This window comes from Sinocyclocheilus grahami, unplaced genomic scaffold (assembly GCF_001515645.1).
Source record: "Sinocyclocheilus grahami isolate Dianchi unplaced genomic scaffold, SAMN03320097.WGS_v1.1 scaffold1695.1, whole genome shotgun sequence".
Classification (NCBI taxonomy): Eukaryota; Metazoa; Chordata; class Actinopteri; order Cypriniformes; family Cyprinidae; genus Sinocyclocheilus; species Sinocyclocheilus grahami.
In genome coordinates, this window is record NW_015506874.1 from 62,523 (window position 1) to 79,282 (window position 16,760).

The following is a 16,760-nucleotide window of genomic DNA, read 5'->3' on the forward strand; positions in this document are numbered from 1 at the left end:
TGTGTGTGTGTGTGTGTGTGTGTGTGTGTGTTGCTGACCTATTTGCACTTCAAAGATATCAGATTAATAATTTCAAAAGCAAATATAATTTAATGTTACAAGCAATGACATCATTTCTGCAGTTATTTATATTAAATATTACATTGAAATGCTCTTCTTAAGTGCATCAACTGAGAGGAGGTAAATTATTGACATTTTCTTTTATGCATGACTCAGTGTTAATCATTTAAAGATGACTTTTGTTCTCTCGGATGATTTTAGTGACATACGGCTGACGACTACTTTGTCTTTGTGACTTTTGCAACACCTACAGAAATCACAACTGTGAACATCTGGTGAAGATTGCTGACACTAATTAAGCCAAAGTTTGACGAAAATTTTTTTTTTTTTACAAGAGAACAAACTGGACTTTCAGAATCACATTGAAGATCAATGCATTGAACTTTAAAGAAGTGATATTTGCTGTTCAAGTCACAGAACATTAACAGTAAATGAATACAGAATGTATCGATTCACTTCTGAAGAAAAAAAAAATGTCAAAGGACAAGAAGATGGCATATTAAAAACAGCACTATGAAATGCATAGTTCCGTTTCTGAATGTTGAAATACATAGTAACAGCTATGATGTGAAATGTGTAAAAGATGTAAAAAGATAAGTAAATGATGAGCAAAATTTCAGCGTCAGTTGTCAATCCCTCAGTGTCAGATTAAACTCTAAAAAGTTATGGTTAGAAAGCTGTGATGTGACTGATCCGCCACAGCTGTTTGCGGTTTAGATTTATTAAGAGAAAAGGGAAAAGGGAAAAGGAGGCAGGCGCCAGGAAAGTGAGCGAGAAAGTGCCCGATGGCCACATAAAGGAATTGTTTTCTTCTTCTGTCAAAGGCATTCAAAGGTCAAAGTCACCAGAGTCACCCTGCATTACAAAAATGCATAATCCAGAATGTTCCAGAGGTCCTTCACGCATCCTCATACCACTGCGTGTGACATTTAAAACGGAATGGCAGTGTTATATCTGGCCTAGAAATGTGGGACCAATAAATGTTGTGCGAGAGAGAAAAGAGAGGGAGTTTGTGTGTGCGTGAAAGAGAGTTGGTAATAGACGTGGTGTATTGTCTCCGTGCAGATTGGCTTAAATGTGTTCATTTTCCCCATTTGGCAGCTCCATAGGGAGGGGTGGAGCGCACTAACGAACCTCTGACAGCTGGAGGCCCTAATTAATGATCCCCTCTGAAAACAAACAGCCACAGGCTCGCCAAACACACACCCAGACTTGGTTTGCTCCTGTACCCCAGCCTGAGCCAAATAACACTGCATACAAGCCATATAAAATTCATACATGCTGCGGTTAGGATCAACATCCTCATTGCTATTGGAACAGCATAAGTGTTAAAAAATTAATAATGTGTCAACTTTACTCATCCTCATGTCATTCCAGTGTTGTTATCACAAACTGAAACTTTTTTTATAAAAAAAAAAAAAAATCATGAAGAGAGTCTTAGCCAATACAGCATCATCTTTTCTAGATTTACCAAAGACCAAATGTATTAAACAAAAGAAAAAACTGTCAACGCAATAAAACATTAAATAATTTTTTCCCCAAGATATTTAACAATGTTTCAGCATGGATAAAAAGAAACTCTACTCCTACAAGCGTTAATTTTGAGAGGAAAAAACTGCCTAAATTAGTAGGCTGTAAGTTGCATTTTATTATTAAATTCAGAAATAATGTAGGCTAAAATAATGGTAAATAAAAGCATAATTACAAACACAATTAGGCTATTTTAGTTCCCTTCTCTCCACAACAAATCCGCTAAAGTTGTATTTAGGCTAAATATAAGCGTCAAGCCAAAACAAATTAATTTAAAAACGAAACTGAAGCCTACCCCTCTCATTCTGCACGAATCCAAATGTTTCCATATTCGCGAAGCATCTGGATGCTAACCTATTATTTATGATGTAAACTATAGGCTTTGTTCTTCACTTGCATTATCAACGTAAAATGTCATCCTTCACATGAAGGCTATATCAGTAGTGAGGCGCTGGTCACACTGAACGGAACAGACTGTAGGCCCTACTACGGACTATTTAAATTGAGCAGTGTAACTTTTTATGTTTCTTTAACTGTATTTTAATTTGATAATGAACAGGCTGCGATATCAAATTAGCAAAAATGTGTGTGTGAGTCAGATAGAACAGATAGAAGCAAAACATAATTCAAAACGGTAAAGCTTTTGTAAAATAAAGAAAACTGCTTTCTGCCATCTCGTTTTTTTTTTCAGTGAACTTCGGAGCTCAGCACAATTTTTTTTCTTTTGTTTTGTTAATGTGTTAATGATTTAAGTGAAATATATTTTGTGTATACACTCTTAAAAATAAAGGTGCTTCACGATGCCATTCAAGCGATGCCATAGAAGAACCATTTTTGGTTCCGAGTTCACAGTAACGCTGCAGGTGCGTGATGTGACCTTGTGTGAATCCGTGTTCTACACTGGTTTCAAACAAAAAGCTGCATATTACCTGCCATTCATTTTCACTTAAATGTAGGCCTAATGCTTGGCGGTTCGTGACATATCCTCAGATAAACTCTAACACCGGTGCATTGCCATTGCGACTTACCTATGAATTTACAGCTGAGAGTGGGTATTTCACTCGTTGGATGCGTCATCGTCATATTTGCATAGGCCGTACTATGCTGTCTGACAACTGTATTTTGTACAGATTTTATTTTGGCAAGTATTTAATTCTTTTGCCCAGGGAAAAATATTGAATTATGCAACAGACATGCAACTCGTTGTCTCCATGCAATTAATTAATAAACCATCGGTACTGGCTCTTTTCATGCTATTTCCGATATGCCAATGGCTTTAAAATAATAAAAAATCGTCCGATAAATATCGGCGGCTGATACATCGGTGCATCCCTACTTTAAACCTTACTTGTGCTTTTCATAAAAATCACACACAGAAAACTAGATTTTTCTTGCTATTCTTACAAGTTTTTAAACAAATTTGTTGAGAAAATGTTCAACCTTTGCTGAGAAGCTCACCACAACGACTGACGGATATCTTTTGTCCATGCGTACACTGTAAAAAAAAAAAAATTGAACAAAGGTTATTGGAGTATATCTGAAAACCTTTGTGGAGAAACTCACCAAGATGGCTGACGGACATCTTCTGTTGAGTGGGAAATTCTAGTTAAGTCAACTTAAATACTAGTTGAGATAGTGAAAACTTCAATGAACAAATTCAGAAACTCAAAGTTTTCAAAATATTTATGCAAAATATCGTTGAAATAACCAAATTGCTAAATAATTTTCTTTCTTCTGCAGAACACAGAAGTTATTTTGAAGAATTTTTTCTTACAATGAAAGTCAATGCAGTCCAAAAAAAAAACAAAAAAACTTTTATCTTCCACAGAATAAAGTAAGTCATAATGGTTTGAAAAGACATGCATTGCCTTCTATTCATACTTTTTTCAGTTAATGCAACTAAAAGAAACTGTTTTTAGACCAACTTTCAAGGCACAATGGTAATGTGTATATGATAGATCTACAAATTCAAGTGAGTTTTAGACATAACCAAGCAAATAATTAATGCCTAAAAAGTTAGAAAACATGTAAAATGGAAATTAATTAATGTATTTTAACCAGACCAGCAAAAGATGTTTATCCAGGAACATGTCCTACTTGGCTACATCACAATCAACTTCATTGTACAATTGATGCAGTTTATTGATTGACCAAGTACTTTCACAAATATATGAAGCAGCTCTAGCACTGCCAAATGTTCATTTCCTGTACATGTCCAGTCCTTCAGCGAAGGACACCGCCTCTGGGGCTCAGTCCAGTAGATGTGGTGTTCTTTACTTTATAGTTGACTTTCACAGCAGACCGTGACCTTCTACAACGCCATTGTCCTTTGCGAAAGGCATGAATGCTAGCACACCTTGCATCAAGGTTACAGAGTTAATTGAACAATTATGCTGGACAGGACCTCCATTATGTCTGCGGAGATAGTAAGGATGCCGAGCGAGATCCTGTATGCGATTAGATGAGGCCTGATAGGCTAAATAGCAGGAATCACTATGTGTGTGTGTGTGGTACCGCTGCTAATGCTAATTGCACTCCTTCACACATAGACGTGTTTTGTTTGTTCATGTGTTTTTCTAATCTTTTATATGTGATGAATTTTGTGAGAGTGTTGTTTCATATCCAATTTATCACCAATTTTGAGTTCTCGTGCTTCATTTAGGCTTCAACTTTGTCTCAAATATTTCTCATAAGAGCTGTAAATGAATGTGGAATGTAAAGTTCAAATAATTTAACTCAGGTAAGTTTTAAATTTTTTATGTAAAAGAAATGTTATTGGATTATTTTACTGGAGTTATTGTGTTTATTTTAGTACGTTTCTTTGTAATTACTTGTGAAATTTACTGAGTGGTGATTGTTTATCTTGTTTCAAAATTGATTCAAAAATAGTTCCAGATTGTTTTCAGTGTAGAGGAGACATATCGATTTGGTCTATTTCTAGAAGAACAATCTGAGAAGCATGAAACTTCATAATTTTTCTCTCCATTAAATCTCATTGCTGAGAAACAATTTAGATAAAGAGATATCATACTCCGTAATTGACACAGTTCGCTGTTTAGGAAGCACACAGGAGGCACGAATAAATGAAAACAGTCTTTAATCCATGGAACACAGGGTACATTCACACTGGAAATGGCAGGAAACACACAAACATAACGAGTAGAACCGACCAACACAGAACGTAAAGGCAAGGACTTAAATACTGCGGATAATTAACAAACACAGGTGCCAGGAATCATAATTAACCTAAACGAGGACAGGAAAAAGACCATAGAAGGAAAACCAGGAACAAAGACAGGGGCAAAACACAATAAAACAGGTCCATGATCCTGACATATCACCCCCCTACCGGAAGGTGCGTCCTCGCGCCATAGAACAACAGAGGGGGGGAAATGGGTGGGAACTAAGGATGAGGCTCAGGAGGAGGACAGATGTCCGTGAGGGGGCCGGCAGACAGAGTCCAGAGAGGAGTCGATGGAGGGAGGAGCCAGGGAGGAAACAGGAGGGATCCGGAGAAGGAGGAGCCAAGCAGGACCCAGGCCACAGCCATGATGGCGACCCACGGTGGAGCCGACAGAGGGAGGAGCCACAGAGGAGGAATGGCCGACAACTCCAGAGGGCCGACCAACGGCGGTGGAGCAGGTGGCGGAGGCGGAGTGGCCGACCAAGGCGGAGATCCGGAGATCCACGGCAGAGCCGAAGGGACTGAGGACCAAGGTGGAGCTGGTGGGAGGAAGGAGCCTAACGGAGCCAGTGGGACGGAGCGACGAGGTGCAGCCGGAGGAGCGATGGCGGGTCAGCGCCCAACCAAGGCGGAGCCGGAGGGACGAGGGAGCCCGGTGGAGCGATGGGTGACATTGGAGGCGAGGGAGCTAGGAGCCGCTGGGTCTACGGGCCGAGGCGGAGTCCAGGCCTCGGAGGCTGGAGTCGGAGGTGAGGGATTCTCCAGCCATGGAGACGCTGGAGGATGGCAGACCCGCGGAGCTCGCACCGTAATGATGGTGGGCTGAGGGCGAGCAGAGGGGCTGCCAGACGACAGCGGTGGAGTAGGCAGGAGCGGGTGGGAGGGAGAGAGGGCGGGTGGGCCTTTGTGAACCTCCAGGCATTCAGGGCTAAACTCTGGATCGGGAACCCCCTCTAGACTGAACATGGGAACAGGATGGTGCTCTGGAGGAGCGGACACTTAAGGGCGCTTTTGAGGAGCGGGCACTGGAGGGCTCTCTGGACTGGATTCGGGGACTGGAGCCCTCTCTTCTTCGGTGTGGCACAATCGCCATGCCATACTCAGCTCACCCTCAGCCGCGGTGCAGGGGGCGGAGCTCCTCTCCGCGCTCACACGGTCCGCGGCTTTCTCCCTCGTGGCTGGCATTGTCGCCGGTTCTCACACCTGGTCTGACGAGTTGAGCTCCACGTCCGGGGTGATCCTCCTCTCAGTCGCTCGACTTTGCGCTGGTTCGTCGATCGCGGCGGGAATTGGCTCTCCGTCATTGGTGGGCTCGGGCTGATGCTCCGCACCGCGGGAAGGTGGTGGGCTGGGCAGTGGGTCTGGAGTGGATCTGACGAGATCATCCACAGGGCAGGTGGTGGATGGCGATCAGTTTCTCGCCAGAGTCCACTCCACGAAGGCGACGAAATCCTCTTGAGGACCATCCTCGGACAGCTGGTGGTGCTAGCTAACAGCCGGAACAGTCTTGTATGGTTCTCGAGAGATCAGTCCCCCTGCTCCAACAGGAGGAGGAGGAATTCCGGGCAGGTGAAGGGATCCATGAGGGGAACTACGGAAACAAAAAACACTGTATAAAAATGAAAAACAAAAACGGAGGGTAGACACGGAGGTAACGATTTGGGTTGGTTCTTCTGTCACAGTTCGCTGTTTAGGAAGCACGCAGGAGGCACGAATAAATGAAAACAGTCTTTAATCCATGGAACACAGGGTACATTCACACTGGAAATGGCAGGAAACACACAAACATAATGAGTAGAACCGACCAACACAGAACGCAAAGGCAAGGACTTAAATACTGGGGATAATTAACAAACACAGGTGCCAGGAATCATAATTAACCTAAACGAGGACAGGAAAAAGACCATATAAGGAAAACCAGGAACAAAGACGGGGCAAAACGCAACAAAACAGGTCCATGATCCTGACTGTAATAGTGATTTGAACAAAGATTATTAGAGTATGTTTTACACAAAAATACTATTTCAATCTTACTACTTAAAAATTGAATGTTTAATTCAGTGTGTTTCTTTGTAGTTATTTGTGAAATTTGCTAGCAATTTCTGAGTAAAATCTGTTTCAAAATCGTTTTCAAAATCATCATTAAAAATTGTTTTTAAAATTGTTCCAAATTGTTTTCATTGTAGAGGAGATAAATCGATTGGGTCTGTTTCTAGAAAAACAATCTGAGAAATTAGAGATATCTCCATTTGGTATTCATGCTTTGTTTCTCATTATTGAGAAACAGTTGAGATATTAAAAAGATATCATATACTGTAAAAAATGATTTGACCAAAGATTATAAGAAAATCCTATTTCAGTCTTTCTTGCTCAAAATTTCATGTTTAATTCAATGTTTCTTTGTTATTCGTGAAATGTATTAGCAGTTTCAGAGTGAAAATTGTTCTAAAATTGTTGTTTTCAAAATCATTGTTTCAAAAATTGTTTCACATTGTCATCAGTATAGCGTAACATATTGATTGAATCTATATCTAGAAAAAAACAATTTGAGAAGTGGGAGATTTCTCTATTTACTCTCCATGCTCTCTCTGTATTGAGAAACAATTGAGATATTAAAGAGATCTCATACATTTGAACAAAGATTATTGGAGTACATTTTACAAGAAAATACTATTTGACTCTAATGTGTTATTTGCCAATTCTTTTTAATTATTTGTGAAATTGACTAACAATTTCTGAGTTAAAATTGATCCTACACCTGTATTTTCCAATGTATTAAATTTCTCTTTTGTGCAACAGAACAGGGTCAAAGTGTTGTATTACGCTAACATGCAGATAAAAGCACATCTCATACAGTCTCTGCAGCTCATGCTAAGTTGTTATGGGCCATGATGATGTTATAGTGCTTGTCTTGGGCTCACCTGAAATTAACAGGGCTTTATACAAGTTCATGTTGTGTCAGAGGTGGCATCGACCCATATGATGAATCTGCTGATGTTGTGTGTGTGTGTGTGTGTGTGTGTGTGTGTACCGTGCCAGGTCAGGTCAAAGGGGTAGTGTAGGGCTGTGGCATGTAGCCAGTATGACTGTGTTGTGATTTACCCAGAGCTGGCCAGCGGGCATCTCACGCCTGTGGATATGGCATCACGCTGCTGGAGGGCATGCTGGCCCTTTAAATGTCATAGAGATAGAGCCAGGGCGAGCACTGCGGCCAAACAGCCCCAGTGGAAACTCATGGAATTGGAGTCTGTTTGTGTGTGCGTTTGTTATTTGGGATTTGCTGTACATCCACAAACCCAGTTGGATTTAAAGAGAGAAAGCTGTTATTGTATACATTTTGTAATAATAATAAAAAAACGTATCTGGATGCATATATACTGTACACCAACGTTAAATGTTATGTACTAGACTATAGCAAATCTCAACTGCTTGATTGTTATATTATCCAAAAATGTAAACTATATTAGTACCCAGCGATATTAGTTGAATATATAGTACTTATACCTTTATTTACATACATACAGTAGACTCACATAAAACAATATATACTGTATAGCAAATCTCAGCTGCATGATTGTTTATATTGTTGCAAAATGTAATTGTAATTGTTTGTTTGAAGTTGCACAGCTTTAAATATAAAGTTGCATATATATTATATCCTCACACACACAAAATATTTTGCAAATCTCAACTGCCTGATTGTTTCTTCACAACATGTTACATATTATCGCCCAGCTCTTCATGTAAAGTTGGATATACAGTCGTGGCCAAAATTATTAGAATACTAATATTTTCACCAGCTAAAAATGGTTTTAAGTTAGCTACTTCTATCTTTTGCTGTAGTGTGTCAGTAGGAAATTTCAGTTTACATTTCCAAACGTTCATTTTGCCATTAATTGTAATAATCCAGTTAGATTTTTGTCTGACAACAGCCAGTGCTCCACACAGAGATCTGATCTCATCATCATCAGTCTGTCTGGAATGACATGAAGAAACAGAACAAACTGAGACAGACTCAATCCAGAAGAACTGTTGGCAAAGTCTTCAAGATGCTTCAAGAATCCTACCTGCAAAGCTATAGTAGGCACTTGGGTAAAAATGCTGTAAAATGAGGATGCTGTCAAAAATAATGTCATAAATAGATTTTCTTTATCAATTAACTTCTATTAGCTAAATTAAATAGGCATAAAGCCATCCTTTGCATTTAAAGCAGCTTTTGCCCTCAGTGCTCTTGTGCATAGTTTCTCAGGTAGGTTTCTTTAAGCATCTTGGAGATGTTGCCAACAGTTCTTCTGGATTTATTCTGTCTCAGTTTGTTCTGTTTCTTCATGTCATTCCAGACAGATTGGATAAGGATGAGATCAGATCTTTGTGTGTTTTATTTCTGAGTGAATTAGTGAGTCATTAAATAATTCAATCAACTGATTTGTTCCAAAACACTGACAAGTCATTGAGTCATTGAATCATTCAACAGATTCATTCACAACTGAACTGAAGGAACTGACAATACTGTGTTTAAAATGTAAGTGACTCGATATTAAAATTGTCTGAAGCATTTTTGAACCGACACTTGCACTTGTGATATATTGCGCAAATATCTCATGTACTATTAGGCTAGTACTATTCATATATTAGGATAATAGTAAACAGTGTTTGCTATTCTTGCAGTACTTAGTCAATGTAATTCATGAGGATTATGGAAAATTAAATCTGTGAAGTATTAGTGGTTATATGAATTTATCATTTACCAAACAACTGCATATGAATATGCTGAAAACCACAAAGGTTTACAAGAGAAAGTGTAAAAATCTAGTTTACTTCACAGTAGTTTATTTCAATACTCATTTGTCTCTTCCTCCTGATCTGTTGTCTTTCAGCTCTTCTGTTGGGGGTCTCGGACTGACATAACCTCGGCCAATCACAGCCTGAGTTAGAGGTGGCGGCCCATAGGGGGCGTGATGGCGGCCATGCCGTTCGTCAGCGAGGGGAAGTGTGTGAGTGTGGAGTGGGACTTCCTACAGGGGCTCCTCGCCAAACCACCCACCTTACCCTGGTGAGGAAAAACACACCTTCACACAAACACGTTCAAATACGTTTCATTTTCTTTACCAGATTCAGTTTTTTTCTTATTTAAATTAAAGTTTAGTTTTTTCATGGTTAAATGAAATTTTAGTAATCAAAAGCATGTTTAATTAATTGAAAACACGAGGCACTTTAACAGCAATTTATTGAAAGTTAGAATTAGAATTTTTTTAAATTAGACTTTTTCTGGATTCCTTAATGGTTTAATTAAATTCATAAAACTACAAAACAAAGGGTTAATGTTAAAATTTAAGCATAGAAGAAAATTGTTTAAAATTCCTTAAATATAAAGTTTTAATACTTTAATTACCATTATTATTATCATTATTACTTTGAGAAGTACATTCTACTGAACAACTAATATATTTCTGTCACAATTTCTTCCATGTTAAACCAAACTTTTATTTTGATAAGTTGTTATAAAGACCTTTGAGTTTCTGTGTGTATATATGATATGATGATGATGATGATGATAGTTTTCTCAAATGAAATGGAGAAGTGCTGGTGAAGTGACTCTCAGAGCAGCTCTGGAGATGAAGATTATGTGTTCATGTCCTCATATAGTCAGACGGCAAACGTTGAAAACACCACTAGCTTCACACTCATTCAAGCAGAGGCACGCAGCACTAGCAGACTTCATATTTAAATAGCAGTCTTTTTGCACAGACACTAGTCCATATCGTGATTTGATTAAGTGAACAGTGCTACTTTTGTTTACTTTTATTTTCACACATGCACACACTCACACTCACACACACACACACACACACACACACACACTGATGCATCAAATGAAGAATCTTCCCAAACACACAGCTAACAATTCCATTTCTCTTTCGAGCTTTCGCTCCTGCCACAGCTCAGTGTAAGCCCTTGGTTTGGATCCATTAGCAGAAGATTAACTAAGTTTTAGTAGAATTATTAATGTCTGCTCAGCTGTGGAGGATATAAAACTAAACAGAATCAATGGCTCCGTATTGATTGAACCCTCCAGGGCCGTCTTAGTACAACAATGAGATGTTCTTGGAGACTTTTTTACTTGAACAATGCTGTTTACACACAGAGAAATCTCACAGGGCTAAAACACCGATCTACCAAGACACATACAATACAGTGATATAGACCAGGGGTTCCCAAACTTTTCATCATTTAGATGTAAGATATTTATATGAAGTATCCCCTGAGACTTCAATTTAATATTTCAATAATTCTTGGATACATTCTCATGTTCACGGTCAGTTAATGGTCACATGACATGCAAGTATATATGAAGAGTTCTTTTGCAAAAACAGATAACTCTTTTTTTCATTGTGCATTCCAATTAATCTCAATCAAACTGCAGTTGGGTTATTTTGATTTAGTAAAAATAAAAAATAAAAATACAGCTAACTTACACAATAAAAACATGATAACGACATGATTTTTTGAAAATGTTGAAAAACGGAGTTATCTGTTTTTGCAAATAACTCTTCATATACAGTACATATTTGCAAGCATTTTATTTTGACTTTTTTGCTGGACTTAGTAGACTCAGTCCTTTTAGTTGTGAGTGTGTCTCAGTCCGCATCACACTCACGCTGGTGTTTTAGCAACCCAATCAAAAAGAAAGAAATAATTATTAATAATAATAATTATTAATCGTAAAATAAAAATGACTGAATAATAAGTATTATTATTATTATTTGTTATTTTAACTGTAATTATAAAAGTGAAGATATAAATATATTACTATTGTAAATGACAAAGTAAAAATTTATATCTGACCATTATAATACTTTTATATTACACTAAAAGTTACAATACTGATATTTGTCTTAAATTCACTTTAAAACTTTCAAACTGAACTTTAAATATTTAAAATCCTTAACCTTTTAATTTGTCAGAATACTGCAGAGATGCATAGTAATGTGAATGCATAAACAAAGCAAATCTGCATTCCCAAATGCATGTTAAACTTGTAGCACATGTAGACATTTGCTGCATTTACTGTGAACCGTCAAGTTCACAGACGATGAGGAAAAACCGAATCACGGGCTACTCGCATACTTCACTATGAAACATGCAGTGCATCAGACTGTATATTTAATTAAATCGCAGCCTTTGGTTTGATAATCACACTAAGATTTGCACGATCATCTTGAACCCTCATTTATTAAATTTAATTTTACATGGGATACAATCAATTTTAGCTTTTCATCAACTCACAAACCCTCGTTTGGGAAACCCTGATATAGACAAACACATACGTCTGCTGATTTACACACTCCGTTCCTTAAAAACAACACAGTCTTGTCTAAACAAATAAATTAGTCCCTTTTCAATTTGAGGAACTGACTCTTTTGTGTGTGCTCTTTGGCAGTTCCCTTTTATTCTGTGGATCCCCCTCTTCACACACAAACACACACACACACACATTTTTCCACACCGTTCCTCCCTCCCATGCTAATACTGCCCTGCATCTGCAGGATGAATGAGAATCAATGTCACAGACAGAGAAAGAGAGCGAGAGAGGCGCGTTCGGCACGGCGCAGTCACAAATTGTAGAGTCGCCGTGACAACATAATTCCTCCACTCAGGCCCCATTGAGAGTCGATATCCAATCAGAGCAGCAGCTACCTGGGCCTGCCTCCGAGACGACCCCTCCCTCCATTGATCCCTCAATCAAGACTGGGGCTCACCACCCAGGAGGGAGCCTGGGAAAGAAACGCAGCCATTGGATTCGGGCTGGATGCTGGTGCAGGGCTTCTGATGTAAGATCAGGCCTCCCACCGGCTGTACAGTGAACCTGATCACAGGTCAGCCATCATGCTCCGAGACGCTTGGAAAAAGTCTGATGGGATCGAAAGAGATCCAGAGTGACAGCTTGTCACTTATTGTCGATCTCCAGTGAGGGCTCTGCTGGAAATGTCCTCATGAAATGAAAACTCACCCTGTTTTCTAAATGCATGGTTTTGATCTGATAGTGAATGATTTATTCGTGCATATGTTTCATTGTATACAATATTTTTTGACCCTTTCACAATGTCATAACTTGATCTTCTGGTGAAACGACAGACTTCTCTCTTGTGATGGATGCAGGACTTCTCCAATCATTTCATCCAATCAAAACCCTCCCCTTTCTTACGATCAACCGCAAGCTTGCATTTAAATCTTTCTTCATTCAGTCAACAACCAATGAATGTCCATGTCCTGCTTTGTTTTTTTGATAAGTCAGTTGGATCTGTGTCACAATATAGAAGAAAATATATGTAGCTACTTCTGTTTCATTGCAACTTTAAAACTAATTAAAGGCATCTTGTTGTAACTTTTGGAGAATATGGATGGCTTTTTGAAGAGTAATGTTGAATAAAAGGAAAACGTTTTAATACATTTTCAATAACAAAAACTTGAAATGTATTGACAAAAACTTGAAACTTATGACAATTTATAAGCCTTATAGGGTGTTCACACAGACACCAGTTATTTTCAATGTGAATTGAAACCAATTCATTTTGAATTAGAATTGGCAATTTGAAATGACATGTAAAATAAAAAATTAATGAATTAATTTTAAAAAATGATGCAAATGACTCCCAAATATAACAATCCTTTTCAAGGAACCTCATTCCTAAAATCTAAAAATCAATTACATATTTTCATGTATTAAAAGACCCTTTTGTGTTGTGTGAGAAAAAATAATAAGTGTCATATATCATCATAATAAATACAAGATTAAATTATTGGCCAAACAAATATTTAAAAACATATAAAAAAAAATTCTGGAAAATATATGTATATTTTTAATTAAGCCAAAAGCATCTTTATTAGCTTATTTTAGAGTAATGATATATATTTAATTTTCAAAAAAAAAAAAAATGCAGATTTGGGTCTTATTTTTCGATTAAATTATATTATTGTTAGATATTCTACTTTGTTATCAAATGATATTATTTATTACATATATAAAATTATATATTTTAGCTTCTCATTTCTGTTTCGTGCCTGCATCCAAATCACACCCTTTATGTTATGCGGAATAAAACATCAGGGAATAATTGAACAGCACTAACTTGCCTTGACTACCCTGTACATTATCATTGTGTAATCACTGTCATCCTTTCTCCTTCTTTCCTCTTCTTTTCTATCCTGTCTTATTTTTCCCTAGCTTGCAGAACTTGAGGAAGGAGAAGTCGCGCAATGCAGCTCGTTCTCGGCGGGGTAAGGAGAACTTTGAGTTCTTCGAGCTGGCGAAGATGCTTCCGCTCCCCGGGGCAATTACCAGCCAGCTGGACAAGGCCTCCATCATCCGCCTCACCATCAGTTACCTGCACATGAGACACTTTGCCAGCCAGGGAGACCCACCCTGGAGCCCTCTATTGGAGGGAGAGAACAACTGCAACAAGGGTAAGTGTGCTGAGTACACCCAGAGAATGACTGTGAATGGAGTGGCATTTACCTACTATGTGAAAGAGAGTAGATTGGATGGAGAAACTAGATATTTTTACACAAAATTTGAACAAAAATGCAAAATAGCCAGAAATTACAGCAAAATGGGGATCAAAGTAGGTCAGAAACTCTTTAATAACCTTCAGAAAATGTTTATCGCCAAACCTACGAGCTCAAATCAAATATTATGAATGCTGTTTTATTTTCTATATGGTTCAATTTTTTTCAACCCTGTTAAGTTTTAGTCTATATATATGAACATTAAATAAAAAAAGTTCAAATAAAAATAAGTAAAATATTAAAAAACAGCAATACATGTAGGTAAAAGGAATCTGCCAGTAGTTTTTTTTTAAATATTGCTTCATAATCAGGTGGTGTTTTCTAATTATGACATTATGAAAACACATGTTAACGATTGATGCAATATTGCAGTATTGAAAAATGACCAAAAATGGCTTTTTTTAATTTATATGTAATGTAATTTTATCGATGTACAATTTTTATCATATACGTTTTTTTTCTGTTTATTTATTATTTCTATTATTTATTTATTTTTCTAATTATTTTATATAAGTTTACATTTTTGCAGCCCTGTTACTGAAATTTTGGACAAATATACCTTTGGCAGGTACTTTAAACATTAAATAAAAAATGTAATATAAATATGAATTAATTTAATGAATTAATTAAAAAACAGTAATACATGCAGACATAATAATCTGTCAGTAGTGGCTACTATTGTAGTTTGTAGTTGTTAAACTTATATGACAAATTATAAACTGAAAATAAATTGAAAATTGAAAAATGTAAAATTTGGGGTTATTTTTAAATATTGTTTCATAAAAAAGGTGTTTTCCTTTTTATAACGTTTAAAAGAGCAAGCCCTATTGTCCATATTTTGAAGATACTCTGAGAAGATGAGCAATGGAAATTGTGAGCTCCTTCACTACATCTCTCATATTTTGAGGCAGATTTATATGAGGCTTTCATCGACAGCATCAATCCTGACGTCGATTTGTATTTGTGATGCCATTAACAGAGATGATGGCTTCGAGTGAACCACAGCGAAACTCAATCCGAACATGACAGTGGTGGCCTTTTGATGAATACAAATGCATTATTAATTTAAATTATGAATTTAAATGGAATAGGCTATTATAGGTCGCTCGCGTACGTCGCTTGGGATACTCTCACGTCGAAAATTGCCAGAGAAGAGAGAGCGTTTACACATGCACACACAGACTGACACACACTCACAGAAAAGTAATTGAGATTGCGCCACAGGAGTAATCACTCGCAGTCATGCGGAGTTAAACACGGCTCATCTGAAATAATGCATTTGCTAGTTCACTACCAACGTGTTGCAGCATACAGCCTGTATACAGATTGCAGGAGCAGCCATCGTCTCTGGATACATATTCCTTTCTTATGTCTCTTTTCAGAGGGGTCTCTGTCATTTGAGTTTAATTTGAGAGCAGGGTCATTTGGCTTCTCAAATACGCTCCGTCATTCATTACATCCTCTGACAGGTTCATCTCAATTGTGAAGTGAAAAACAGATCTAACAGCCAATTAGCCGCTGCCTGTGTGTGGAAGCCGGTGGGGACGAACAAAAGAGCCAGAGTCTGCGCTGAAGCTTGTTAACAAGTGACCAGACCAAGGAAGTCTGCTTCTGAGAGATGATCCTTTTGTATCCCTCCTGTGAGCCTCATTATACCTGCTGCATCAAAGCCATTCAGTCCTGTTAAAATACCTGGGCGAATGTCTCTTTTTCTGCTCGCAGTTTTTGTCTGCCGGTCTCTATATTCCGCTTCAAAGCCCGGTGAGCTGTCTTGCTGTCTGCTGTGACTTACTAGAAGCATTCGACGGTCAATCTAGCTGTTGACAGCTGCTATCAAAATGTGTTAATTACAATATTTAAGGGAGGTTTATCATTTTAAATGTATATATAATATATAATCTGATTATATATTAAAATATAATCAAATAATTTTATTTTTGGAGTATTTTGTATTTTATTTTTACAGTTAGCATTGTTCATCTGATACAAAAAAGATTAATTTCTGTGGTAATTAATATAAATAAGTACAGATGCCGTTTAAAAGTTTGGAGTCAGTAGGATTTTTTGTGTAAGCAATTACTACTTTTATTTAGCAAGGATGCATTAAATTGATCAAACATGAGAGTAAAGGCCTTTCAAATGTTACAAAAGATTTCTATTTCAAATAAACACTTTTTAAAACTTTCTATTCAAATACTGAGCAGCACAACTGTTTTTAACATTAATGTAACATTAAAAATGTTTCTTCAGCAGCAAATCAGCATATTTGTCACACCTCAAGGACCTGTTTTGTTGTGTTTCCTTCCCCATGTGCTCTGTGTGACCTAGTTTTCCCTCATGTTTGATTGTGTCATTTGGTTCAGGTGTGTTTTGTTAATTGTCCTCATCATCCCAGGTATTTAAGCCCTAGTATGTGCCG

The 16,760-nt window shown here is 37.6% G+C and overlaps 1 protein-coding gene across 1 annotated transcript in view; it reads left to right on the forward strand.

The window, feature by feature from the left end:
- LOC107572090 (neuronal PAS domain-containing protein 1-like) overlaps positions 1-16,760 on the forward strand; it is a 58,393-nt gene that overhangs the window by 4,603 nt on the left and 37,030 nt on the right. Inside the window, exons 2-3 of the mRNA XM_016258505.1 lie at positions 9,652-9,827; positions 14,001-14,239. Of these exons, the coding sequence (XP_016113991.1) occupies positions 9,733-9,827; positions 14,001-14,239 (334 nt within the window). The 5' untranslated portion in view covers positions 9,652-9,732. The remainder of the gene's footprint in view (positions 1-9,651; positions 9,828-14,000; positions 14,240-16,760) is intronic.